Source organism: Equus asinus, chromosome 16, assembly GCF_041296235.1.
Source record: "Equus asinus isolate D_3611 breed Donkey chromosome 16, EquAss-T2T_v2, whole genome shotgun sequence".
NCBI classification, from domain to species: domain Eukaryota; kingdom Metazoa; phylum Chordata; class Mammalia; order Perissodactyla; family Equidae; genus Equus; species Equus asinus.
This window is the reverse complement of record NC_091805.1, coordinates 26,921,270-26,948,072: the sequence shown is the minus strand read 5'-3', so window position 1 is coordinate 26,948,072 and position 26,803 is coordinate 26,921,270. Positions and strand designations below refer to the sequence as shown.

The 26,803-nt window shown below is 34.7% G+C and overlaps 1 protein-coding gene across 16 annotated transcripts in view; it reads left to right on the top strand.

Moving 5' to 3' along the window:
* Window positions 1-26,803, top strand: part of ZNF644 (zinc finger protein 644) — a 118,187-nt gene that overhangs the window by 73,014 nt on the left and 18,370 nt on the right. For 13 of the 16 annotated variants that reach the window (XM_014841864.3, XM_070486809.1, XM_070486810.1 and 10 more), the window contains 2 exons: window positions 22,842-25,882; window positions 26,063-26,668. The exons of the other annotated variants lie outside the window; for them this stretch is intronic. In XM_014841864.3, the coding sequence (XP_014697350.1) occupies window positions 22,873-25,882; window positions 26,063-26,668 (3,616 nt within the window). In that variant the 5' untranslated portion in view covers window positions 22,842-22,872. The remainder of the gene's footprint in view (window positions 1-22,841; window positions 25,883-26,062; window positions 26,669-26,803) is intronic. 16 annotated transcript variants of the gene reach the window in all.

Below are 26,803 nucleotides of genomic sequence, written 5' to 3'. Positions count from 1 at the left end.
TTTTCATATATTGCCTTTATTATGTTGAGGTAGTTTCCTTCTATTCCTAGTTTGTTGAGTGTTTTTTTATCATGAAATGATGTTGAATTTTGTCAGATCTTTTTTCTGCATCAATTAAGATGATCACGTTGTTTTTGTCTTTCATTCTCTTAATGTGGTATATTACATTGATTGATTGACATATGTTGAACTATCCTTGCATTCCAGGAATAAATTTCACTTGGTCATAGTGTGTAATCTTTTTAATGTACTGTTAAATTTTATTTGCTGGTATTTTGTTGAGGTTCTCATTCCCTTTTCTACTTGGATAATTGAAATCTCACAGATGCCTTTCATACTGTCCTTTACTGTATCTTTACTGCTAAGGAAAATATGTTCACTGGAATGAGATAATACACTTTTCAATAGATAATCATTCATGTACACCAGTATTTGGTTGCACATAACTTCACGTTAATCACAACACATGATAATCATATGTTACCTGGATTCTGGACCATGGTTTTCAATCATGGCTGCACATTCAGCTCACCTAGAGATTCCTTTTCTTTCTCTCTCTATATATACATATATATATTCTCTTAGTATGTATATGATATGCTTATATTTTTTAAATTTACATATATATTTTTTAAAATTTATATGTATATATTTTAAATTAACAGTGCCAGAGCCACATTCCCAAATTCTTCAGAGGGGGACTGAGCATCAGTATTTTTTGAAAGGTCTCCAAGTGCAGACATGTTTGAGAAACCTGTTCTAGATGATCCTGACTACATGTTGGAGTTATCTGGGGGTACTTGAAGAAAAACTACAGACCTTTGCAAGGTTGAATTAGAAATTCCAGGGAAGAAAAGTTCTGCAATCTGTGTTTCTGAAAATATTGAAGCTTTTCTGAAGCACAGTAGGCTTCTGACCACTAGTCCATAATTTTCTCAGCCGTAGACAAAGACACTTAGCAAACTATTTTAATTAAGGTCATTTGCAAGGGCCCCGAATGTAATTTTTTTTGTATTACGGGCTGAAAGGAGATCAATATGTTTTATGTAGTAGGTATATAGTAGCTAAGTTGTTCTCTTCTGACCATTAAGGAAATTGATGTGGGTATCTATTGAGGTGTAGATCCATCTCATTGCTGCGTATGGTTGCAGTAATATGGGTAAACAGGACCAATTTTTTCTTAGACACATCTCCTCATATGCCTAAACAGATATTCTTTTTAGGTTCCAGCATTTAGTATAAAGCCTGGTGGAGGTGACCGTAGTCTGGTGTATTTATAGGACAGAAATTACCAGTCATTCACATATATCACAGTAGAATAAAACTTTCATATGCAGTATGATTTAAAACATCTCAGTGGTTTTGCCAAGATGAGTGAATTAGTCTACTAGGGCTGCCATAAGAAAATACCACAGGCTGGGTGGCTTAAACAACAGAAATTTATTTTCTTACAGTTCTGGAAGAAGTCCAAGGCAGATTTGGTTTCTCCTGAGGCCTCTCTCCTTGGCTTGTAGATGGCTGCTTTCTTGCTGTGTCCTTACATGGCATTTTCTCTGTGTGAGTGCATTCTTGGTGTTTCTGTGTATGTCCTATTCTCTCCTTATAAGGACCCCAGTCAGACTAGATTAGAGCCCACTCTAATGGCCTCATTTTAACTCAGTTACCTTTTTAAAGGGCTTGTCTCCAAATATAGCCACATTCTGAGGTGTTGGGGGTTAGGGCTTCAATATATGATTTTTATGCCCAGGGTTGGGGGAAGGGGATGACGGGACAATTCAGTCTATAGCAGTAAGTTAGTTCAAAATGTTCTCCTGTATAACTGAATGAATTAATGAGTTGAATGAAATTGTGTGGAATTGTTTTTTGTAATGAATATTTAACCATACCTTTAGAATGTAATAACAAGATGTAATGCATCCAGTCGGATATGTACTTTTGGTTTGCTATGGCAAGTAGGTATGCATGTGTGTCATCTGAAAAGTATACTGAAGTGTCTAGAAAAAGCGTCACAAATCTGGGAGAGAGTTATAGCCTTATTTTATATCATTTATAATATGAATTTGTTCTAAAAATTCATTTTGACCCATTTTAATTATCATTATGGTATTCTCATAAAAAAATAGTAAAAGTTGGTACTATATGTCAAAATTATGTAATTCTAGCTAGAGATAGTTGCTGTTTAGGCACCTGAAAGCTAATGATAGAATAATGTTGCAGAGATTTATATTATTCTTATTTTCCAATTAGTAGAAATATTAAATAAGCTTTTATCTTTTGTGCACACACTGATGGCTGGGAAGATCTGCCTAGAAACATGCAGTATGTCTAGATAAAACAGTTAAAGTTACTAAGAAGAAAGTTTGCTTTGTTTAATTCCCATTGCAGGCTTTATTATACATTTATTGTTAGCCTGCTTTGTCAGTGTCCTTTCATTTAAACATTTGAGTACCTTCTAGTTGCTAAAAACACAGTGTATACCACAAAAGACGTGGTTCCCATTCTCTTGGAACTTCTGTTCATTGGAATAGATACGTTAATCAATAATTATCAATTGGATCTTTGAAAGACATTAAGGCTCTGAAAGGAACAGTTCTTCAAAAGCTTATGACAAAGGAACTTGACATAGAATGTTCGAGGAAGGCTTCCTAGAGTAAGTGATATGTAGAGCTGTAATCTGAAGATTATGAGTTAAGGTTAAGTAAATTTATGTGATAGAGGGCTTGGGATTCCAGAGGGGAGCGGAGGATTCCAGACCAAAAGAACTGCATGTGCAGAGGCCCTGTGATGAAAAGCAACATGTTGGGGAATTTGAGAGAGGGCTAGTGTGCTTGAATCTCTGAGAAATGTTAGGAGTAAAGTGTGAGACTAGACTGGACAGGTAGGCAGGGCCCAGCTAAGCCATTGCAGCTCTGTTAAAGATTTGAGATTATGTTCTAAGAGAGTGGGAAACATTTTGTTCCACAGAGGAGTGATGAACTTGAAAAGATCCCTGCCTATAGGTGTGAAGAACTGATTAGAAAGGAGCCACTAGATCCATTTAGAAAGCAGAGATGCATTCATTTTAAAAAATTCTTTCTGTTTATGATAGTATGTCAAAAAAGTAGTCACATTAGTACTGTTTTAGATGCCGGGGGTACATCTGTGAACAAAACATTAGTCTCTACCCTCAAGAAGCTTACTTTGTAGTAGGGGAGAGAAAACAGATAATCAGGTAACTCTATAATCTGTCAGGTATTGGTAAGTATTGTGAAGAAATATAAAACCAGAGAGAAGGATAAAAAGTGACTAAGAGTGCTATTTAATTAGGATGGTCTAAGAACTGAGAAAGAGATAATTGGAACTGAAGGAGCTGATCTATGCATATGTTTGGAGGAAGAGCTCCAGGTAGAGAACATTAAGTACAAAGTACGTGGGCCTCGTCAAGGAATAGCAAGGAGACTAGTGTGGCTAGGGTACAGTGAGAAGAAAGAGAGTATTAGGAGATGAGGTCTAGACTAAGTGCAGTATAATTGGGTTGAACATGAACTATATGACACATTACTTTGATATTTTGTATATATAACTTTATACTAAAATATAATCACTTCTTTTGCTGGTAATAGTTCATGAAATTAAAATAGTATTACTTGGTTTCTGGATCCAATTCTAATGTGTGGAGAAGGGTTTCCCCCCACACCACCAAGCACTTCTCCGGACACCAGCTAGATGTCCTACAGTCAACTCAGTCTGACACCATCTACCCAGAGAGAGTGTCAGATTCCGCAGGTTAAGGGTTCAGTCCTAGAAGACTGCCCCCTCCCCTACTCATACACTCAGGTGCCAGTCGCAAGCCCAGGTTGTCAAGTGTACTTCTGACTGACTGGCTCTAAATCAAAGGTTCCCACGCCCCGCTCCTTGGGTTAGATTAATTTACTAGAGCAGCTCACCAATCTCAGGAAATCCATTTACATTAGAAAAGGATATAACTCAGGAACAGCCAGACAGAAGAGAAGCATAGGGCAAAGTATAGGAAAAGAGTATGGAGCTTCCATGCCCTCTCGCTTCTTCTGGCGCCACTCTCAGCACCTCCACATGTTCAACCTGGAAGCTCTCTGAACCCTATCCTTTTGGTTTTTCATGGAGGCTTCATTATGTAGGCATAATCCTTTAAATCATTGGCCATTGGTGATTGATCCACCTCCAACCTCTCTCCCCTCCCCAGAGGTCAGTGGGTGGGACTGAAGTTTCCAACCTCTAGTTACCTGGCTGGATCCTTTGGCAATCAGCCCCATCCTTAGGTGCTTTCTGAAAGTTGCGTAATTAACATAACAAGACATCTTTATAGTACTTGTCACTTAGGAAGTTCCAAGGGTTTTTGGAGCTTTTGTGCCAGAAACAGGGAGGAAAACCAAATATCACAATATCAAAATCATTTAACGATTTTTAAGAGCTATTTTTGACTTCTTTTTAAATAAGAAAAATACAGTCTTATCAAAAATATTCAAAATACAGAAGGATAGGTCATTAGGGTGAGCCCTAATCCAGTTATGATTGGTGTCCTTATAAAAAGAGGAAATTTGGACACGGATGTGCAGAGAAGGAAGACAACTTGAAGAGACATAGGAAGGTGATCTACAAGCCAAGGAGAGGCCTGGTGCAGATCCTTTCCTACTGTCCTCATTCTCTTCCTATACTTAAAGAGGTTAATGTTATAAAAAACTTAAGGTCTTTTACTCTGTGTGTTTGTGTGTGTGTGTGTGTTGGTTTCATTAATTTCTAAAGCAGCTTAAGTCTTTTAAGAAATTATGGAATTAAAAAACTAGAGCAACAAAAAGCAAACACTACAACATTATATTCGTAGTTCCTTGTTTTCTAAGAAAAATTTTACTTTGAAACTAAGTCTACTACAGTGATATATACAACTTTTTTGAAAAAAGCTTGACCTCTTTTGTTTGGTTTTTAAAGATTTGTCCCAAGATATTTCACAATCTTGTTTACTTAAAATTTATTGTAAGATTGATTTTTTTTTTTTCCATTCCAATATTATATTCCAGTATAACTTTTTCTGTTGATTCAGAGTGGTAGTTTGGAAACAGAATTTGCCACCACTTGGTGGCACTACTTGGCTTAAAAATAAATCAGGTTGTCTGCTGTGAACTGTATGCTGCTCTACATAAATGATTAAATTCAGAGTGGATCTATTTGATGTTAGGCAACTTAGTATTATAAATGTTTGATTCTTAGTTTATAAATAAAATAATAATTGATGTTGTAAAGTTGAGTTTTATTAAAATGTCAGGTGGAATATAAAAATATAAACCAAGACTTAGTTTAGTGGGGAGGAAGCCTACAAAATTTTTGATAGAAACCTTCTTTAGTTCAGGCATCGTTTTATATTCTGCCTTAATCCTCTTTGTGTCTAAAGGTCAGAAAAATATAATGTTAGAAACAAACATCTTTAACTTTCCTTTAATATTAACATTTTCCAAGATGTGTATTTTATTTTGTCATATATAAAGCTAAGAAATTAGATTTTTTTTCAGATGGTCAAGGTAAATGAAATATATAGGAAAACAGAAGATTTTAATGTATTTAATTATGTCTTGCTACAGCATACTGGAAACTCGGGTAGTCCTTTTTAAGATATTTTATTTGTTTTATTTAATTAGACAAAGGATCCTGAAGTATAAGATGTAGAAAGTTGTGTCCCCAGACATGATTTTTACTTCTAAACAATTGATATCTAGTACCGTAATACTTGTTTTTGTGTAATTACTATTTTCTAGGTTGTATATACAGCATAGAAAAGATAGTGCTCCATGTCTATTTTAAAATTGAAATATAATACATACAGGAAAGTATACAAAATATAAGTATACAGCTCAGCAAATCACTGCAAAGTAAACACCTCATGACCACCACACCAAGAAATAGGATGCTGCCAGCAACCCGGAAGCCCCCTGTGTTTCCTTTCCCAATCACTCCTCCTTTCCTATTTCCTGGAGTAACCATTGGCCTGGCTTCAAAGAATATAGCTTTTTCTTACCTGCTATTGGACTTCTATATAAATGATTATATAGTAGTATTTTGTCTCTACTTATTTTATTTAACATTATGTTTGGGAGATTCATGAATGCTTTCAGATATAGCTGTAACTCACTTGTACTATTTTATCACTATTTACCTTTTTACTTTAGAACATTTGATTGAATAATACTGTCAGGAAGATTCTTGTATATGTTTCTTGGGGCACATGTACAGCATTTATGTTGAGTATATACCAGAAGTAGAATAAGTTGGGTCATTGGTGTATATATGTTCAACTTTAGAAGAACTGTTTTCAAAGTAGTTGCATCTATCCCATCAACAGGGTATGAGGGTTCCCATTGCTCTGTATTTTCACCAACACTTAGTGTTAATAGCCTCTTTAATTTTAGCCCTTCTGGAGGATGCATTTCCCTGATTCCAAATGAGATTGAGTACTTTTTCATAAATTTATTGGTTGTTTGGATATCCTCTTTCGTGAAGTCTCTTATCTCCCCCACTTCATTATTATTATTACTATTACTACTACTACTATTGACCTTTCTATATTACCAGTTTATAGGAGTTACATATTTTATGGATATGAGCCCTTTTTTTTTCCTATTGCAGTTTCTGTCCTTTGTGTTTTTAGGAGTTTCTATGTGTCCTAGATATAAGCCCTTTGTTTAGTTACATTTGTTAGAAAAATATATCCCACTTTGGCTTGATTTTCACTCTATTAATAGTATCTTTTAATGAAAGGAAGATCTTAATTTTAGTGTAGTCTGATTTATCATTGTTTTCTTTGATAGTTGATGCTTTTTGTATCCTGTTTAAGAAGTCTTTCCCTGCTCCAAGGACATAAGATACTCTCTTATGTTATCTTCTAGAACAGTGGTTCTCGACTAGAGGCGATTCCCCCTTCCCTCACACCTTCTGCTCTATGGGTGCGACATTGGGAAATGTTCGGAGACTTTTCTGGTTTTCACAACTGGGTGGGTGGAGTACTCCTGGTATCTAGTGGGTTGGCTAGGGTGTTGCCAAACATCCTACAGTGCACAGAATGCTAAACATCTTACAATGCACGAAACAGTTACCTAATCCAAAGTATCAGTGGTGCTTAGGTTGAGAGGCACTGTCCTAGAGGCTTTATTATTTTGCTTTCTGCTTTCTGCCTGGAGCTGATTATTGTGTATCATTTAGTATATGGTTTAGTATGTATTTAGATTTACCTTTTACCTAGAATTGATTCTGTATACTATGTGAAGTAAGGAGGTCACGTTTTCTTGTTTTCTTATGAATATACATTTTATGCAGCACTATTTATTAAAAAGTTTGTCTCTTCGTTGCTCTACTGTATCACCTTTATCAAAAATCAAGTGACCATATATGCATGGGTCTGTTTCTGGGCTCTGTGTTTTTCCCCATCTGTCTGTTTTATCTACTCTTGCACCAAAACCACAATGTTTTAATTTATGTGGCATTATAACAAGTCTTTATGTTCAATGAGGCAAGTCTTCCCACCTCATACTTCTTGACTCTGCATTTCCACATAAATTTTTACAATCACATCGTCACATTTACAAAAATTGAATCTATTCATTAATTAGAGATAAGAGTTGACATCTTTGTGATATTAAGTTTTCCAATCCACGAATGTCATATTATCCTTTCATTATTTAGGTTAGTGAGTCTCAAACTCTGTGTTCTCGGGACCTATTTAAACTCTTAAAAAGAACTTTTGTTTATTTGGTTATATCACTGTTTCTCAGTGATAGCGTTTGGTTCAGATAATTTTTTGTTTGAAGGAACAAGACTATCCCGTTAAATGTTAACATAATTTTGTGAAAAATGTTCTTTCCAAAACAAAATTTAGTGAGTAGAGTAGCATTGTTTTACAGTTTTGCAAATCTCTTTAATGTCTAGCTTAATGGAATATAGCTGGAGTCTCATACCTGCTTTTGCTTTGATCTATTGGGAAGTCACAAGTCATATAGATTCTGGACAACTCCGTTGTAGTCTTGTGAGAGAATGAGAGTGAAAAAGGCAAATAAGCTCTTAGTATTATTATGAAAATAGCTGTGGTGGGTTTTTTGTTTTTTGTTTTTGGTGAGGAAGTTTGGCCTTGAGCTAACATCTGTTGCCAATCTTCCTCCTTTTGCTTGAGGAAGATTGTTGGTGAGCTAACATCTGTGCCAGTCTTCCTCTATTTTATGTGGGATGCCACCACAGTGTGGCTTGACAAGCAGTGCTAGGTCCACACCTGGGATCCAAACCTGCAAACCCTGGGCCACTGAAGTGGAGCACGCACTTAACCACTGCGTCACCAGGCTAGCCCCAATAGTTGTGACTTTGAGGATTCCCTAATATGGTCCCGGGGACGCCCAGGGGTCCATAGACCACACTTTTGGGAACTGCTGCCCTAGAGATTGCAACATGCATCCTTGACCTATGAGAGTCGAATTAAGTTATTTTATATCTTTCCAGACATTACATGGAGGCTAAACACTTTAATTCCATTAATTCCACCCTCCTTGCTCAATTTATTTGCTATAATACTCATGTATTTTTAAATCAGATATATTTTAATCCCCATAAGACATCATCGTTTTATGTCATTATTTTAGGTTTACCCACATACTTAGCATTTTTATTGCTTTTTAGTCCTTTCTGCATCTTCAGTTCTCCATCTACGATCATTTCCTTTTTTTGAAGAACACCCTTTAGTGTATATCCTTTGGTGTAGATTTCTGCTGGGAAATCCTCTCAGTATTTGTCTGGTCGTGTTCTGTATTTCACCTTCACTTTTGACTGATGGCTTCTTACTGGGTAGAATTCTGGGTTGTCAGTTATTTTCTTTTAACTAGGAATTTATCCCTTTGTGTTCTGTCTTCTATTATTTCTTTTGAGAAATTAGTTGTTAGTCTTGTCAATGCGTGTTATCAATGCCTTATAGCCAAAAAGACCAAATAGACCAAAAAGTGAAAATTGAACATGTTTCACTTGTTGGAGTGAGAGATTCTGCACACTTCAGGGAACGTTTGGATGTCTTTTTAAGAGGATTAGAAAGAACCTGTTACAGGATTTGGACTTTGGATGGGTAATTTAAGAGACGGTCTAAGGTAGTAGAAGTTTGCTCTAAATTTGATGTTATCAGCCCATGGGGCATTTTATAATTGTCATCTTTATTTTTTTAATTGAGGTGAAATTCACATAACATACAATTAATCATTTTAAGTGTACAGTTCAGTGGTATTTAGTATATTCACAATATTATGCAACCACCTACTCTCGCGTTTTAAAACTGTTTCAACATCCTCATATCTGTTAAGTAATCATTTCCTATTTCCTTCTTACACTATCGCCTGGTACCTGTTACTTTCTGTCTCTTTGGATTTGCCTATTCTTGGCATTTCATATGAAAGGAATATGTAACATTTTGTGTCTGGCTGCTTTCACTTACCATGTTTTCAAGGTTCATCCAAGTGGTAGCATGTACTTCGTTTTTTTTTTTTTTTGGCTATTATGAATAATGATGCTATAAACATTCACATACAAGTTTCTGTGTGTACGTAAGTTTTCATTTCACCTGGATATATATCTAGGGAAGGTTTGCCATCTTAACGGTATTTTTTCTTGGAATCCATGAACATGGGACGTCTTTCCATTTGTTTAGATCTTCTTTAATTTCTTTCAGCAGTGTTTTTAGTTTTCAAGTGTATAACTCTTTTTCCTCCTTGGTTATGTTTATTCCTAGGTATTTTATTTTGGATGCTTTTGTAAATTGAATTGTTTTCTTAATTTTCCTTTTGGAGTATTCGTTACCAACTGGTTTTTGTATGTTGGTTTTATACCTGCAGATTTGCTGAACTTGTTTGTTATATTAGCTTTAGTAAGTTTTTTTGTGTGTAGAGTCTCTGGGATTTTTTAATATATAGAATCGTGTCATCTACAAATATAATTGTTTATTTCTTCCTTTCCAATTTGCATGCCTTTTATTTATTTTATTGCATAATTGCTGTGCCTTGGACTTCCAGTACAGTGTTGAATAGCAGTGGTGAAAGCAGGCAGCCTTGTCTTGCTACTGATCTTAGGCAGAAAGCTTTGTGTTTCACCATTGATGAGTATGATGTTAGCTGTGGGTTTTTTTCATGGATGCCTTTTATCAAGTTGAGGAAATTCCATTCTGTTCCTAGTTTGCTGAGTGATTTTGTCAAGCGCTCTTTCCACATCTATTGAGATGATAATGTACTTTTTCCCTTTGTTCTATTAATATGATGTAGTAGATTGACTGCCTTTTTTATATTGAACCATCTATGTATTCTGGAATGAATCTCTCGATTATGATACATAATTCTTTTAATGTGCTGTTAGATTCAATTTGATAGTGTTTTGTTGAGAATTTTTGCATCTATATTCTTAAGAGTCTGTAGTTTTCTTTTGGTTATCTTTGTCTGGCTTTGGTTTTAGGGTAAGGCTCGCCTCATACACTGTGTTAGAAAGTATTCCTTCTAGTTTTGGAAGAGTTTGTGAAGGATTGGTGTTTTAAATGGTAGAATTTGTTAGTGAAACCATCTGGTCCTGGACTTTCCCTTTTCGGGAGGTTTTTGATTACTGATTCAGTCTCTAGCTGTTACAGATCTGTTCAAATTTTCTGTTTCTTTTTGGATCAGGTTTGGTAATTTGTGTGTCTCTAGGAATTTGTCTATTTCATCCAGATTATCTAATTTATTGGCATCCAATTGTCCATAGTATTCTGTTAGAATCCTTTTAATTTCTCCAAGGTCTGTAGTAATGTCCCTACTTTTGTTTCTGATTTTAGTTGTCTGCATCTTCTTTTTTTCTTAGTCAACTTCTTTGTCAATTTTGTTGATCTTTTAAAAGAGCCAACTTTTTTTTTGAGGTCACATTGGTTTATAACTTTATATAAATTTCAGGTATACATCATTATATTTCGACTTCTGTATGGACTGCATCATGTTTACCACTAAAAGTTTATTTTCCATCTGTCACCATATACGTGTGTCACTTTACCCCTTTCACTCTACCCACAACCCCCTTCCCCTCTGGTAACCAACAGTCTATTCTCCCCATCTATGTGTTTAAGAACCAACTTTCGAGTTGATTGATTGTATTTTTATATTCTCTTCTCCCTACTCTAGTATTTATTATTTCCTTCCTTCTGCTGGCTTTGGGTTCAGTTTACTCTTTTTTTTCTAGTTTGTTAAGATTTAGAGTTAGTTATTGATTTGAGGTCGTCTTTTCTAATGCAGGCTTTTACAGCTATAAATTTCCCTCCAAATGCTGCTTTTGCTACATTCCATTGTGTTTTGTTTTCATTCATTTCAAGATTGCCGTCTTAATAAATTTCATTTGTAGGGAAGGCTAACTGAAGCTAGGATAAACTTATAATGGACAAAGAAGGTAGCAGTCAACTCATTTAGCGAGAGAAGCGTATGTTTGGTAGTTTGTGTTGTACAATGACCTGTCTGAAGTGAATATTCTGTGAGATATTTTTATGTTCAACAGGAGAACAATATGATTTAGCTGAAAGCATCAGATTAATTCTTGGATGTCAGGAACTGCTTTTTTTTCTTTCTCAGTCTAATTATTGTCTGTTTGTATGTATTCTTTTTTCCTGTGGCTACTTCTAAGATTTTCTCATTGTCTTTCATTGTCATCAGTTTTACTGGGATGTATCTAGGTGTGGTTTTCTTTTATTTACCTATCTTAGAGTTCCCGGTGCTTCCAGAAACTGTGGCTTGATATCTTTTGTCAGTTTTAAAATATTTTCAGCCATTCTTTCTTCAAATATTGCTTCTGTCCTATTTTCTCTCCTTCTGATATTCTCAGTAAATATATGCTAGATTTTTTCACTGTATCTTTTTTTTTTTTGGCTCTTATTCTTTGTTTTTTTTTGAGATTTTATTTTTCCTTTTTCTGCCAAAGCCCCCCAGTACATAGTCGTGTGTCTCTAGTTGTGGGTCCTTCTAGTTGTGGCATGTGGGATGCCTCCTCAGCATGGGCTGATGAGTGTGGTGCCATGTTGGTGCCCAGGACTCGAACCAGCGAAACCCTGGGCTGCTGCAGCAGAGCGTGCGAACTTAACCACTTGGCCATGGGGCCGGCCTCCTTGGCTCTTATTCTTTTCTCCACTTTCCATCCTTTAGTCTCTCCTTGCTTCATTCTAGATAATTATTCTGATCTTTCTAGTTTGCTAGTTAACTTTTTGTTTTGTTTTAGTAGATACTCTTTTTTCCCCCAGTTTTATTGATATATAATTGACATACTAATTAACTCTTTAATTTTATCTAGTTTTTAGTTTTGTACATGGTGGCCAGAAAATATGGTCTACATGATTTCTATTTCCATTGAAAATTTCTCTGTGGTCATTATAATATATAGTCAGATTTTATAAATGTTCCACTCCTGTTTTGAAATAGAATGTCTATTTCTTGTTTCTTTTGCATATCCTGTAAAAGAATTTTGAAAAACTATGGCATTTTTAAGTTGGCATTTGTAATTTTTGTCACAAGATAAATAATTATCAGTGTTTATATGTTGTGTACGTGCTGTAAATCTAATTTCTTCAAAATCTTTGCAGTGTAGATTTAATTCATTCAGCCTGGTGAAAATGTCTGCCACGTAACATGTTTAACAAAGCCAGTTTCACTGCTGAATCAAAGTAACCCTTTGTCAGTAAAAACGTGGCTTCACTTTTTAAATTCAAGTATAATACATGTTACTGTTGACAACCTTTTTATTTCTGAATTTTAATTCTAAGACTGGAAAGTGGGGAGAGAGGGGTTAGAGAAAGGGGTAGAGTGAGAGACAGACAGGCACTGGAATTTGCCTTGAGTTGTTTTCAATGTAATAAGACTGTGTAGCTTTTCCATATTGTTTGCTTTGCTGCCATGGCATTCTCTCTAAGGAAATTGGTATTCCCAAACCTCCTTTTATTTGGTTCCCCAGGGGTTTTTACACCCCAGAGCAGTGCACAATACTAAGATTCTGGGTAGTGGCACTCTTCTAGACCCTTGAGACATTCAGTTAACAAGATAGACAAAGGTCTGTGCCCTTCAAACTTAGTTCTACAGGAGGGATGCACAAACAATAACTGTAATAAATAAGTATATGACATAGTGTATTAGAAGGTGATAACACTTATGGGGTGGGAAGGGTAAACTAGTATAAGTGTATTTGAGAATGACAGCAGGGTGGAGAACATGAGGGAATTTGGGATGTAATTTTAACCAAAATGGTCCAGGTAGGCATCATTCAAAAGAAAATGATTGAGCAAAGATGAGGGAGTTTGCCGTGAGAGTGTCTGGGAGGTAGAGCATTCCAGCCGGAGGATAGTCTATGCTAAGACCTTAACATGGGAGAGAGCGTGTTCAAGGAACAGTAAGAAAGCCAGTACAGCTAGAACAGAGTGAGTTGGGGAGAGGAGTAAGAAATGAGATCAAAGAGTTGCTAGAAGGGATCTTTGCAGGGCCTTATAGGCTATTATAAGGACGTTGGGTTGTTTTCTCTGAGACGAAAAAACAGGGAGCCGTTGAAGGGTTTTGGGGAACATTATCCGTCTTAGGTTTTACAATGATCCCTGTGGTTGTGGTGCTGAGAACAGATGGTAGGTGGGCAAGGGTAGAGGCACTAAGACTAGATTAGGAAGCTGTTGAAATAGTACAGGGAGAGATAATAGTGGACCTGGGGTAGCAGGAGTGAGAAGTGATTGAATTCTGGATGTAATTTGAAGATGTTGGCAATAGGATTTCCTGATGGTTTGAATATGGAGTCTGAATATGAGAGAAAAAGAAAGATTACCCCAAGGTTATTGACCTGAACAACTGATGGAGATAGAGGGAACTTTGCAGATTTGTATTTGGGAACCTTTCCTTTGTAAAGTGAGAGAAGGGTGATATTGAAAGATGAGACGGGTGAGGAAAACTAGAATATTCTTGATCTGTTGACCTTTGGGGAGAAGTGTTTAAAGCCTCCCTCTGTGGCTGTCACTGTCTCCTAATACTTGTAAAAGTTTATGATTTGTATATTTTGTGGCCATTTTGTTGTTTGCAAAGGTGTTCATGAATATAATATCTTCTGGTGGCTTGTATACTTTATTAATATATAGTATTTATCTTTAGCAAGTCTAGTGCTTTTTGCCTTAAATTACATTTGATTTTTCTGATAGGAGAGACATCTATTTTCTTTTTAACATTTGCCTGGTTGATCTTATTATTGCCTTATTTTTAACTCAGTGCTTCTTTTATAAACAACATATAGCATACTTAAAAACAAAACAAATATGAATGCCTTTTTCTTAATATATGAACTTTTCACATTTATTGTGAATACTGATGTGTTTGGACCTCTTTCTGCTTTTTTATTTTTATTGGATCAAATTTCATTTTTTAACTCTCTAGATTTGAAATTATATATCTTATTTCGCTAAGATATATAGTTGGTTACCCTTAACATTTTAACATGTTTTTTGAAAGATTTTCTTTTAATTAGTGTCCACTAGTTTAACCTCTTGTGTTGAAGTCTTTTTGGGATTTTAATTCCCATGTTATTTAATACTGTATACTTTTCATTTCATAAGAATTCTTTTTGAACAATTTTCAAGTTGCTAGATTTAATTGCATGTTTTAGTGGTTTAATTGCTCACTAATGTTTATTGATTCTTACGTCTTCCTTTTTCATATATTCTTTTCTCTCTATGCCTGAATGTCTCCATGAGTAATTCTTTTATCTGTGGATGGTAGACTTTTGGAATCCTTTTTTGTCCAAAAATGTTTTATATTTTGTTGTTTAACTTGAATCCTAGTTTGGTTAGTTATAGAATTCTGGGTTGAAAAGTATTTTTACATCTGTCACCATGATACTGGCAAAAATTATAAGAATGTGGCAGAACTCGTTATACATTGAAGGTAGGCATGCATATTGAGAGAAATTTTTGGGAAATGATTTGGAAATGTATATTCAACTAAAAAAATGCACACACACCTGTAAAGAATCTACAGTGTTGAAATAAAAACACTACTATATGGCTATCTGTACAAGGGTATATATTGTAGCATGTCTATATAATCCTATTTCTGTAAAGATAAATGCAAAACAAATACGTATGTATATACGTTAGTATGAATAAGAAAAAGGAGTAGAAGGGTACACCAGACTAATACATTGGTAACTGAGGTAGGAGAGAGTGGGAAAAGTAAAAAAGATTGCAACAAATATGTTCTGCTTTTGTAATTTTTTCAGATAAATTTGATTTTAAAAAATTATTTTTCCTCAAAAGTCTGACATTACTACTGATGATGAATTGTGTATTCTTGTTCCTTTGTAAGTAGTCTAGTTTTTGTCTTTGTTTTGTTTTCTGGAAATGAGTAGAATTCTTGCTTTTATTCTTAGAGTTCTGAAATTTTTCCAAGACTTGTCAAGTGGTATGTCTTTTTCATCATCCTTCTGAGCCCTCATTGAACCCTGTTAATCTAAAGATGTCTGTGTTTGTGTGATGCTGCTTGGTACAATTTGTAGATCTAGATTTTGTCTCTTAATCTTTTTACATCCTTCTTGCCCTCTTTTGTTTATTTATTTATTTATTTTATTTTATTTACTTTTGCTAAGGAAGATTTGCCCTGAGCTAACATCTCACCAGTCTTCCTCTATTTTGTATGTGGGTCACTGCCACAGCATGGTTGCCACTGAGTGGTGTAGGGCCACACCCAGAAACTAAACTTGGGCCCGTGAAGTGGAGCATACCAAATTTAACCACTAGGCCATGGGGCTGACCCCTTTTAAAAAAATCTTTGTTCTGGAAGAATACCTCATTTCATCAGCTGTTTCCACTCTACTCTTCAGCTCACCTGTTAAGGGTTGTTTTGGTTTTTGGGGTTTTTAAAGTAATTTTTTGTTTCAAAGTTCTTTGTCAGCCTCCTGCTCAAAGCATATTGTACTTTATTTAAAACAGAGTAGTTTATAGAATCTGAGGATATTAAGTATATATTAAATATATTTTACTTTCTCTTTTTCTTCTGATTAACCTTATAATTTTACCATATTTAAATTTATATATTTCAATCACTGTCAATAAATATCTATAACCTCATTGTATAAAATAATAAAAATACACTTAACACACTAATTTCAGCCATTTTCAGATACCTCCCCCCCCCCCACACACACACACTCTCAACCTTTTGGAAGAATTTTTCTGAGATGGTAGGTAAGTGGTAAACTTAGAGATTGTGTGCCCCTCACACTTGAGTATTATGTAACTTGTCTCTGTATAGGATTCTATTTCAAAATAATTTTAACCCCAAACTTTGGAATTATTGCTCCATTAACTTCACCCTTAGTCTTGACAATGAGAAGTCTGATGCTATTCTGATTCATATTCTTTTCTATAAGACCTGTTTTTAGTTTTGTTTGTTTTATTTGAGATTGTCATCTCCATTCTTTCCAGCAGCCCTTGTCTAGACACGACTGTTCTAATTTATGGTTTTATATGCCTTGGTATATCTCTCTCTTCTAGTCCATCTGCTTTCGTTTCATTGGTGTTTTATGAGAGAGGAAAAATAAATTATATCCTCGATAGATTCTAAGGAATCAAAAACTCTTAAATCCTGAGTGGTCACTTCATGTCCTTTTTCCTTAGAGCAGTGAGTCAAGCACTGTAATTACCCCCTATTGCTTATAGAATATTATTTATCTAAAGCCCTGCTTTATCCCCACAAGAGTGTTATTGTTCTAGCCTCAGCAACTCTTAAGATATGCTTCTTCCTCTGGCTCTTTAACTTCTACCCGTTTATCCTGTTTATTATGCCTTTGGAGTGGTATAAGCTCCCAGGTATTTCCTTCTAGAATAAATTTCTGTTTGTAAGGGCCACCTTCATCACTGGAAGCAGTGTGCACATTCAGTGTCATCATTCTGTAAATGAAACAAGTAAGTGGCAAGGGTAATAGGGAATTAACGCTGAATGAGTAATTACTAAATGCCACCACCTGTTCTACATGTTTTATGTACATTGTCTTATTTAATCCTCACAATCCTGTAAGTAGGTTTCATGCTTATTTTATTGATGAAGAAACTGAACTTAAGGAAAGTAGAGTAACTTTGCCCCAAACTAGAAGTTGTGGAGCCATTTTTCAAACCCAGGTGTTTCTGCCTCCAAAGAGGGATTCTCTTGGCACTGCACGATAAAATTTAGGTACAACCCTTTCTTTTCTGTGAGGCTTTTCTTAGCCATGGTATTTTATATGACTTTCTATCTTCTCTGAGCTGTAGAATGTATAATCTGTATTACTCACTGGGGACAATATATTGCTTTTTATTGATAGCAGTTTTTTATTCATATTTGTCCGATATAGGCTTCCTGAGTTAGATAGCAGTACAGTAAAGACAAAAAACCAAAAACGACAACAGTACCATTTGACTAGTGTTAAGAATAATTGAAATTTTCCTTGATGTTGATCTCAATTTTAAATAAATTTTAGTCACCTTTTATAAAACAATAATATACTATTGATAACATTTTGGTTTTATGGATTGAATAGATGGAAATCATATGTTCTATAAGTGTCTTATAGTTCAAAATTGCTACTCTTGACCTGGCTGACATTCTCTCTTCATATGAGTGAACCTGAAGGACATTCTTTTAATCATAATTGTTTGAATAGAGCTATACATGTGATTATTAGTAAGGACTTGCACTTCCTAAATGTTATGTAGTGTTTTCTGTAACATTTTGGTGAAATGTGGTAATTATTTAAATTCACAATAAATAAATGTATCTGGTTTTATAAATGAAACTCCAGGATTAAACATGTAATAAGTAAAAACTTGTTAGCAGCTCAAATGTTAAATCAGAAAAAAAGTAGTAGCTGGTTTGTGATTTGCCATTACGAAAGTGTAATGTTGAATGGTTCCTATTCCTAGTTTTTCTTAATCTTGAGATGAAATCCACATCTTTATGATTCAAACACCTTGATTGTATGTTCTTTTTTCTGTACACCAAGCCTTCAAACATTTGAAGATTGTTAATTGTGTTAGCTAATTGTTAAGCTAAACATACCAAGTTTTCTTTTCATTTCATTATGTGGCATGCTGGATACCATTCTGAATGTTCTTTATTTTTTTAGTGTTCCTCTCAATGTGATATCCAGAGCAGGAAACTACTGGATGATATGGTTATATAGTCTTCACTTGAATTGTATACTAGTTGAGTCTTGGGTATATATGTTTGTATGTTGTGTATAGTATATATAGGCTTAAATACTACAGTAATTTTAGATGTAATATTTCAGTTAATTAAGATTGGTTTTGCAATTAGAATGATAGTTGTGAATGATTTTCTCTTCTTGACCCGATCTTATATATGACTAACTGAAGTTGTCATGTGTTCTCAAGGATAATTTAAATGAAGATGAGGTTTGTGAAAATCTGACAGATTCTTACTATATCTCAGCTAGTTGGCAACATTATAATTTATTTATAGCTGTGTAATATAGTTATTAATGCACTAATGCAAAATGAGGGCAAATGATACTATGTTTTTGTGTGAAATTATACCACATGACAAAGGTTGGCATTATGGTAGTAAGTACCCACCAAATATTAACCTACTTGAAATAAATACAATTAATAATGTACATAAAAGAATGAAATTAAGCTAATTTTCTATCAAAAAAGAATTATTCATGAACAGAAAGTGGACAGCATAGATTTGATGACAGGAAGGTTGTATCTAATCTGAATTACTGAGTGACCTAGGAAGCTTGTTCAGAGGGATTACAGAATAATTATGTTAATATGCAATTATCACCTCATTTCTTCTGTAGTAACCTCAAGATGTAGTGTAGTGAGGGTGTTATAGCAAGTGCTGATAGTTTGCAAAAATACTGATGTTTGAGATTTCTGAGACAATAAGTCTAGCTTGAGGCATATAAGTGATGATCTGTCATCCTGAAGACAGATCTGACCTTTGTGCTTTTTTTTAATGCTCACAGTATATAACTACAGGCAGTTATAGCTGTAGAACTCATTATGATTTTCCAGAAACTGAAATGTGTTTTATGTAGATTTAAAATTCCATTTGCAGCTTTTTATAAAGTGTGTGAATTTTTTTAAAGAACATTTTAAAATTCAGTTAAAAGGAAAATTGGCTGGTTATATGATTACATGGAGGAGAACATAGTATTAATGTCTTAACATTTTATTAAAAAATCCTAGTTGATATAGCAAATGCATTGAAATTTAGGGAGTCCAAACGATATAACAGTTTATTTTAATTTATCATTTTCGCTTTTTTTTAACTTAATGAATAATGCCTACCTTCAAGTATGTCCTCAACTTAGTTATATTAACATAAACTGCTGTGGATAGCTGTTATATATTTTTGATTATATAAAGATAGTTGGAAAAACTATTTGAGACCATGTGAAATTACCTTATAAGTCAAATGCTTTCTTGCCTGGCTGCCACATAACCATCTGTGAATGCAGATAAATAATTTTTGGTGTCAAAATTCTAGATTTGTTATTTAGTTCAACAGGTTTTGATCTGTTGTTCTGCATTGTATCTCAATGCAATAGCTATGAGTCTTGAATGCTATTAAGAAAAAAATGTATTTTTAACATTTTTCATTGTTGCTAAAATACTAGCTTACTGAGTCAATTTCTTATAGTATGTTTTTTAACTGATGGAGTAAGTTTTTAATATTAATGTGCTAATAAGAAAAAAATACTCTGAAAAAGAATAACTTCTCTGTTTAAGTAGAGATAATCTTTAATTTGGGGGTAAGTAAGGCATATTTCATTATGTAGGTGTAAAGGAAAACTGCTTGTTAAAGACCTCATTTTATTTTTAACAATATTTAATTTGAACCTCTTTTTTTTTCCTACATATGTTTTGTAGATAAAAGATCTATTATACACATATATCCTTTCCATGTTTTAGTGCAAAACAGTTTGGTAACTTCAGAATGTGAACTTATGGAAGGCTCTTATAAAGCCGTCTGGTAATGAGGATGCAGTCTTCGAGCCGACATGGTATTCTCATAGTTTGTCACCCTGCTGTTCAGAGGATACCAATGAAGTTGCTTTAAATGGGAAGCGTCTGTTCCATCTCTGAACCTCTAACACCAGAACAGATGGGTGGAACATGAAACATGGAAGGTTTTACCTCTGAGGTGGTAACAGTGAAGCCACTCATTAACACTGAATTTACCACTTCGTTAGCAACGTTGCTTCCTGTTGAGAAAAGCTAATATAGGCTTTCAAATTGACTGAGCATATATTTGTCTACCTCTGTGATTATAATAAGTAGGAACAGAAAGTAAGTGTCTTTCAGGCTAGTTTTTAAAAAATTCTGTCCATTTCAGATTTTGGAGATTGTTCCTATTTGGGCATTTTACTTTTTCTACTGATTTAATGAGAAATGTCAGGAATGGGTAATAGTATAGCATCAGGGTTTGCTTTTCTTTTCATTGACATTTGCACACTCTTTTCCTAACACATGTTTCTGTGCTGCCCATTTTTAATTTGTGTGTATGCGTTGTAGAGACTCCTGCTGGGTGCTGCATTAGCACCATTTTGGGGTGATATCAGTGAATATGATCTTATTGGAAGTCTATTTTTATTACTGTGAAAGTTTGCTGATCTCGAAACAGAGTTCTAAGACCTATGAGGGGTGGAAAAATGATTGCTGGTATAAACAATAGTACCAAAAAAGATATTTGTAATAATTATTTGTAATGTTTGTTGTATTAAAAAACACATCTTGTGGAAGGATTAAGGTTATTTTGTAAGTGTTTGTTCCAAGTAGTGAAGTAAGAAAGTAATTAAAAACAATTTTTTTATTCTTGAACTAGATTTAATGTTTTACGAAGCATGTAATTGGTACCATAAAAGATATTAGAAATAATGAACTTTATTGAAAACCTTTTAATTTCTAAATATCAGATTGTTAGTTCCTGCTGTCCTAAAATAGTATTACTGTTATAGTATTTGTTATACAAATTAAAAATACTATGAAAAAATAGAATACTATTCACCAGAGCAGGAAGCTAGTCTGTCTTGTTTACTACTGTATCTCTAGTACTGGAGCTGTGCCTGGCACAGTAAGAGCTCAATAAATACTTGGAGAATGAATAAGCTGTACTTACTACTATGTACAAAAGGAAAAGAAATATGGAATTTTATGCCAGTACTTCAAATAGTTAATACCTGGAGTTGCTAAATAGCAGGTTTTTTAAATTGCACTTGAGGATTATTGGATATTTTGAAGCTTGCTACAGTTGCTGAGTCAAGAAATCAGAACCACGATCAAATTTGCATTATTTGAGTAGTGTATCAAAATTTCATAAGAAGAAAACTACTTTTGTTCTTGTGCTTTAGGAACTTTTGCTTTGATTTTGCAGTTGTTTTTTTATTCATTCAACACTTTAGTCCTTTATTCAACAAATATTGCCTGAACACCTATGCCAAGCACTATTCTAGAGATACAAAGGTGACCGGGTCACAGTCCCTGACCTCAAAGAGCTTACATTCTTCCAAGAAGACAAGCAATTCCTGTGTAGTGTAACCATTTCTAAGAGCAGGATAAGAACAGGGTGCAGAGGAACTCTTCATAGTAGGGGCAGTAATATAACCATGGTATGAATGTCTCCTAAACTTTTGGAAGTCTCCTTTCCTTTTAAAATATTCTATTGTCTTTTCATAATAATTAAATATATTATCAAAATTGCCTAGAAAAGTTGTATCTATATTTTATATGAAGTAAACTAAAACATATATTCATGATGTTTCAGAGTAAAAATTTTTAGGTCATTGCAGACTGTCAAATCATAAATGGGATAACTGCCTTTAGAGAATGCCTAGAATTTGGGGGCCCAGGTTATGAAAATTTAAAGCAACATGTAAAACTTCCTTTATTTTAACTTTACTAATTTAGAACTAATGATAATTTACATGAGAAATGAATGAAACCCTGTGACTAAACTTTCCTGTTTAATTTTTTTTTTTTTGCCTTTCTTCATCTCCTCCTCCCCAAAGCCCGCTAGCACATAGTTGTGTATTCTAGTTGTAGGTCCCTCTGGCTGTGCTATGTGGGACACTGCCTCAGCATGGCCTGATGAGTGGTGCCTTATCTGTGCCCAGGATCGGAACCGGTGAAACCCTGGGCTGCCAAGGCCGAGTGCGCAAACTTAACCACTTGGTCATGGGGCTGGCCCCAATATTTTTTAAATTGGTAGAATTTTAGGAAAATATGAAACATTGAGAGCAAAGTAATCATAATTTTTTTTAATAAAGAGTACTCTTTCATACATTAGCCATTGATGTTGATAGCACATATGTTCATTCAAGTAAATTTCTTTGTTGAGTGGTGTTTTGTTACCTTCTTCCAGGAATGAACTTTTAAGTGACAAAACTTCTACTGCTCTGCAATGTTTAACAGTTTACATTGTTCTCTCGTATGGAGTGATTGTCTCTAATAAATCTACTTAAATGAGATAATCTTTTTATTAGCAATTTATATATGAGATTTAAAATTGCTTTTTCAGTATGTAGCATATTCATTTATATCGTTTGTGTCTGTGTATATGTTGCTGTTCCCTAGACATTTTGTATATATGCAGTGTTGGGTGGTGGTTGTTGCCTAGCACAAAGAAAAAATTCACCTTTGAGACACTTTTAAAGTCTTTCAGTTTTTTAAAATGAATCTCAATATAACGAGTAGGATTAAGCTAATAAAAATGTATACTTTCAACTCTCCATACGTTCTAATAGTATTTTTTCCTTCATGCAAATCTAAATTTTTTTTTTCCATTTTCTAGACTAAATGTATTAAATGGGCTTGCCAACAATATGGATGATTTGAAGATAAACACCGATATTACTGGTGCTAAAGAAGAACTCCTAGATGACAACAATTTCATCTCAGACAAAGAGAGTGGAGTTCATAAACCAAAAGATTGTCAAACATCATTTCAGAAAAATCATACGTTCACTCTGCCTGAAGAACTATCAAAGGACAAATCTGAAAAAGCCTTAAGTGGAGGCCAGTCTACTCTATTTATACATGCTGGTGCTCCTACTGTTTCTAGTGAAAACTTTATCTTGCCTAAAGGAGCTGCTGTTAATGGACCAGTTTCACACTCCTCTTTAACTAAGACTTCCAATATGAATAAAGGCAGTGTTTCATTAACCACTGGACAGCCTGTGGATCAGCCAACAACAGAATCTTGTTCGTCTTTGAAGGTAGCAGCTGATCTTCAGCTGTCTACACCACAGAAAGCAAGTCAACATCAAGTTTTATTTTTGTTATCAGATGTAGCACATGCTAAGAATCCAACTCATTCCATTAAAAAACTACCTACCTCTGCTTCAGTTGGTTGTGACATTCAGAATTCAGTAGGGAATAGTATGAAGTCAGATAGCACTTTAATAAATCAAGTAGAGGTGGGTGAGGATAGTGAAGATTTATTGGTAAAAGATGATTGTGTCAATACATTAACAGGAATTTCCTCAGGTACAGATGAATTTAGGTCAGAAAATGATACAAACTGGGATCCCCAAAAAGAGTTTATTCAGTTTCTTATGACCAATGAAGACACAGTGGATAAAGCTCCAGTTCACTCTAAAGTAGGTCTAGAAAAAAAGAGAAAGCGAAAAATGGATGTAAGCAAGATAACTCGTTATACTGAGGATTGCTTTAGTGATTCTAATTGTATACCCAATAAGTCAAAAATGCTAGAAGTAGACTTTCTGGAACAGAATGAAGAACTACAAGCAATAGACTCACAGAAATATGCATTGTCAAAAGTGAAGCCTGAATCAACTGATGAAGACTTGGAATCTGTGGATGCTTTTCAACATCTAATTTATAACTCAAATAAGTGTGGAGAAGACAGTTCACCTGTTCATACTAGCACTTTTCTTTCAAATACCTTAAAAAAGAAATGTGAAGAAAGTGATTCCGAGTCACCTGCTACTTTCAGCACCGAAGAGCCATCGTTCTACCCCTGTACAAAGTGCAATGTGAATTTTAGGGAGAAAAAGCACCTCCACAGGCATATGATGTATCATTTAGATGGGAATAGTCACTTTCGTCATCTTAATGTCCCAAGGCCGTATGCTTGTAGAGAGTGTGGACGGACATTTCGAGACCGTAACTCACTTCTAAAGCATATGATTATCCACCAAGAAAGAAGACAGAAGTTGATGGAGGAAATTCGTGAATTGAAAGAACTTCAGGATGAAGGAAGAAGTGCACGATTACAGTGCCCTCAGTGTGTGTTTGGTACCAATTGCCCTAAAACATTTGTGCAGCATGCTAAAACCCATGAAAAAGATAAAAGGTACTACTGCTGTGAGGAGTGTAACTTCATGGCAGTGACAGAAAATGAACTAGAATGCCATCGAGGCATTGCCCATGGAGCAGTGGTAAAATGCCCTATTGTCAGTTCTGACGTAGCCCAGAGAAAAACGCAAAAAAAGACTTTCATGAAAGACTCTGTTATAGGAACATCCAAAAAATCAGCTACCTACATATGTAAGATGTGTCCTTTTACTACTTCAGCCAGAAGTATTTTAAAAAAACACGTGGAGTACTTGCATTCATCATCATGTGTTGATTCATTTGGTAGTCCTCTTGGACTTGATAAAAGAAAAAGTGACATCCTTGAAGAATCTATAGATATTGATAGCACTAAACCATTAGTTAAACAACAGTCAACCACATTTCCAAAGAACTCTGCTTTAAAACAAGATGTAAAGCGAACATTTGGATCATCCTCACAACCAAGTAATTTTTCAAAATTCCATAAGCGGCCACACAGAATACAAAAAGCTCGGAAAAGCATTGCCCAGTCAGGTGTAAATGTGTGCAGTCAAAACAACTCTCCTCACAAGACTGTTATGATTAAAAGCAGCATTGACCAAAAACCTAAGTATTTCCAGCAAGCAGCAAAAGAAAAATCTAATGCCAAGGCAAATAGCAACTATTTATATAGACACAAATATGAAAACTACAGGATGATCAAAAAATCAGGTGAATCATATCCTCTGCATTTCAAAAAAGAAGAAGGTAGTTCATTAAATTCTTTACATCTGTTTTCATCATCAAGTAATTCTCACAACAATAGTTTTATTTCAGACCCTCGTAACTCTGACACCAAAAGGCCAGAAAGCTTTAAAGACCACAGGCGTGTAGCTGTAAAGAGAGTAGTTAGGGAATCTAAGAAGGGAAGAACTGTTGGAGGAGAAGATTTGGATAGCTATCCGGATTTCTTGCATAAAATGACTGTTGTTGTTTTACAGAAACTTAATTCTGCTGAAAAGAAAGATAGCTATGAAACAGAAGATGAAAGTTCCTGGGATAATGTTGAGCTAGGTGACTATACTGCACAGGCTATAGAAGATGAAACTTATAATGATATTAATCAAGAACATGTAAACTTATTCCCTCTGTTTAAAAGCAAGATAGAAGGCCAAGAGCCTGGGGAAAATGCTACCCTTAGTTATGATCAAAACGATGGCTTTTATTTTGAATATTATGAAGATGCTGGAACTAATAACTTTTTGCATGAGATACACGATCCTCAGCATTTAGAAAATGCGGAAACTTCATTGACAAAGCATAGTTCTGTTTTTCATTGGACTGATTTGTCTCTTGAGAAGAAATCGTGTCCTTACTGCCCAGCAACATTTGAAACAGGTGTTGGGTTGTCAAACCATGTCCGGGGACATCTTCACAGAGCAGGATTAAGCTATGAAGCCCGTCATGTTGTATCACCAGAACAAATAGCTACAAGTGATAAAATGCAACATTTCAAAAGAACTGGCACAGGGACACCTGTTAAACGAGTTAGAAAAGGTAAGTTTTCATGTAGATAATTTGAGCTAATATGTCTATATTCAAATTCAAAGGATTTGAAGGTTTTGCTCAAATTTGGTCTTTATTAGAATCACATAACTTCATATTTCAGAGTTAATTGGCTTTAAGATGGTCAATTTACAAAAAATTCTGATATTACTCTTAAAAAATTTTTTTTAGCTATAGAGAAGTCTGAAACCACTTCTGAACATACTTGTCAGCTCTGTGGTGGTTGGTTTGATACTAAAATTGGATTATCAAATCATGTTAGAGGCCACCTGAAAAGACTTGGAAAGACCAAATGGGATGCTCACAAATCTCCAATATGTGTTCTGAATGAGATGATGCAAAATGAAGAAAAATATGAAAAAATCCTAAAGGCATTGAACAGTCGACGTATTATTCCCAGACCATTTGTAGCTCAAAAACTTGCATCAAGTGATGACTTTCTATCTCAAAATGTTATACCTCTTGAAGCATACCGTAATGGCCTAAAGACTGAAGCTTTATCAGTATCTGCGTCAGAGGAAGAAGGGCTGAATTTCTTAAATGAATATGATGAAACAAAACCAGAACTGCCCAGTGGAAAAAAGAATCAGTCTCTTACACTGATAGAACTGCTTAAAAATAAAAGGATGGGAGAAGAAAGGAATTCTGCTATTTCTCCTCAAAAGATTCATAATCAAACTGCAAGAAAGAGATTTGTTCAGAAATGTGTTCTTCCATTAAGTGAAGACGGTCCGTTGATGTATCACCCACAAAAAATGGACTTGACTATGCACTCAGGTAAGAAGACATTTATGACTATCTTGTATAATTTAAACACAATTTAATTATGCTTACTTTAATGGAATATTTGTAGAAAATACTTTTTTAGAATCTTTATTTAAGCTGCTTTTTTTGCAGCAGAGATTGGTTATA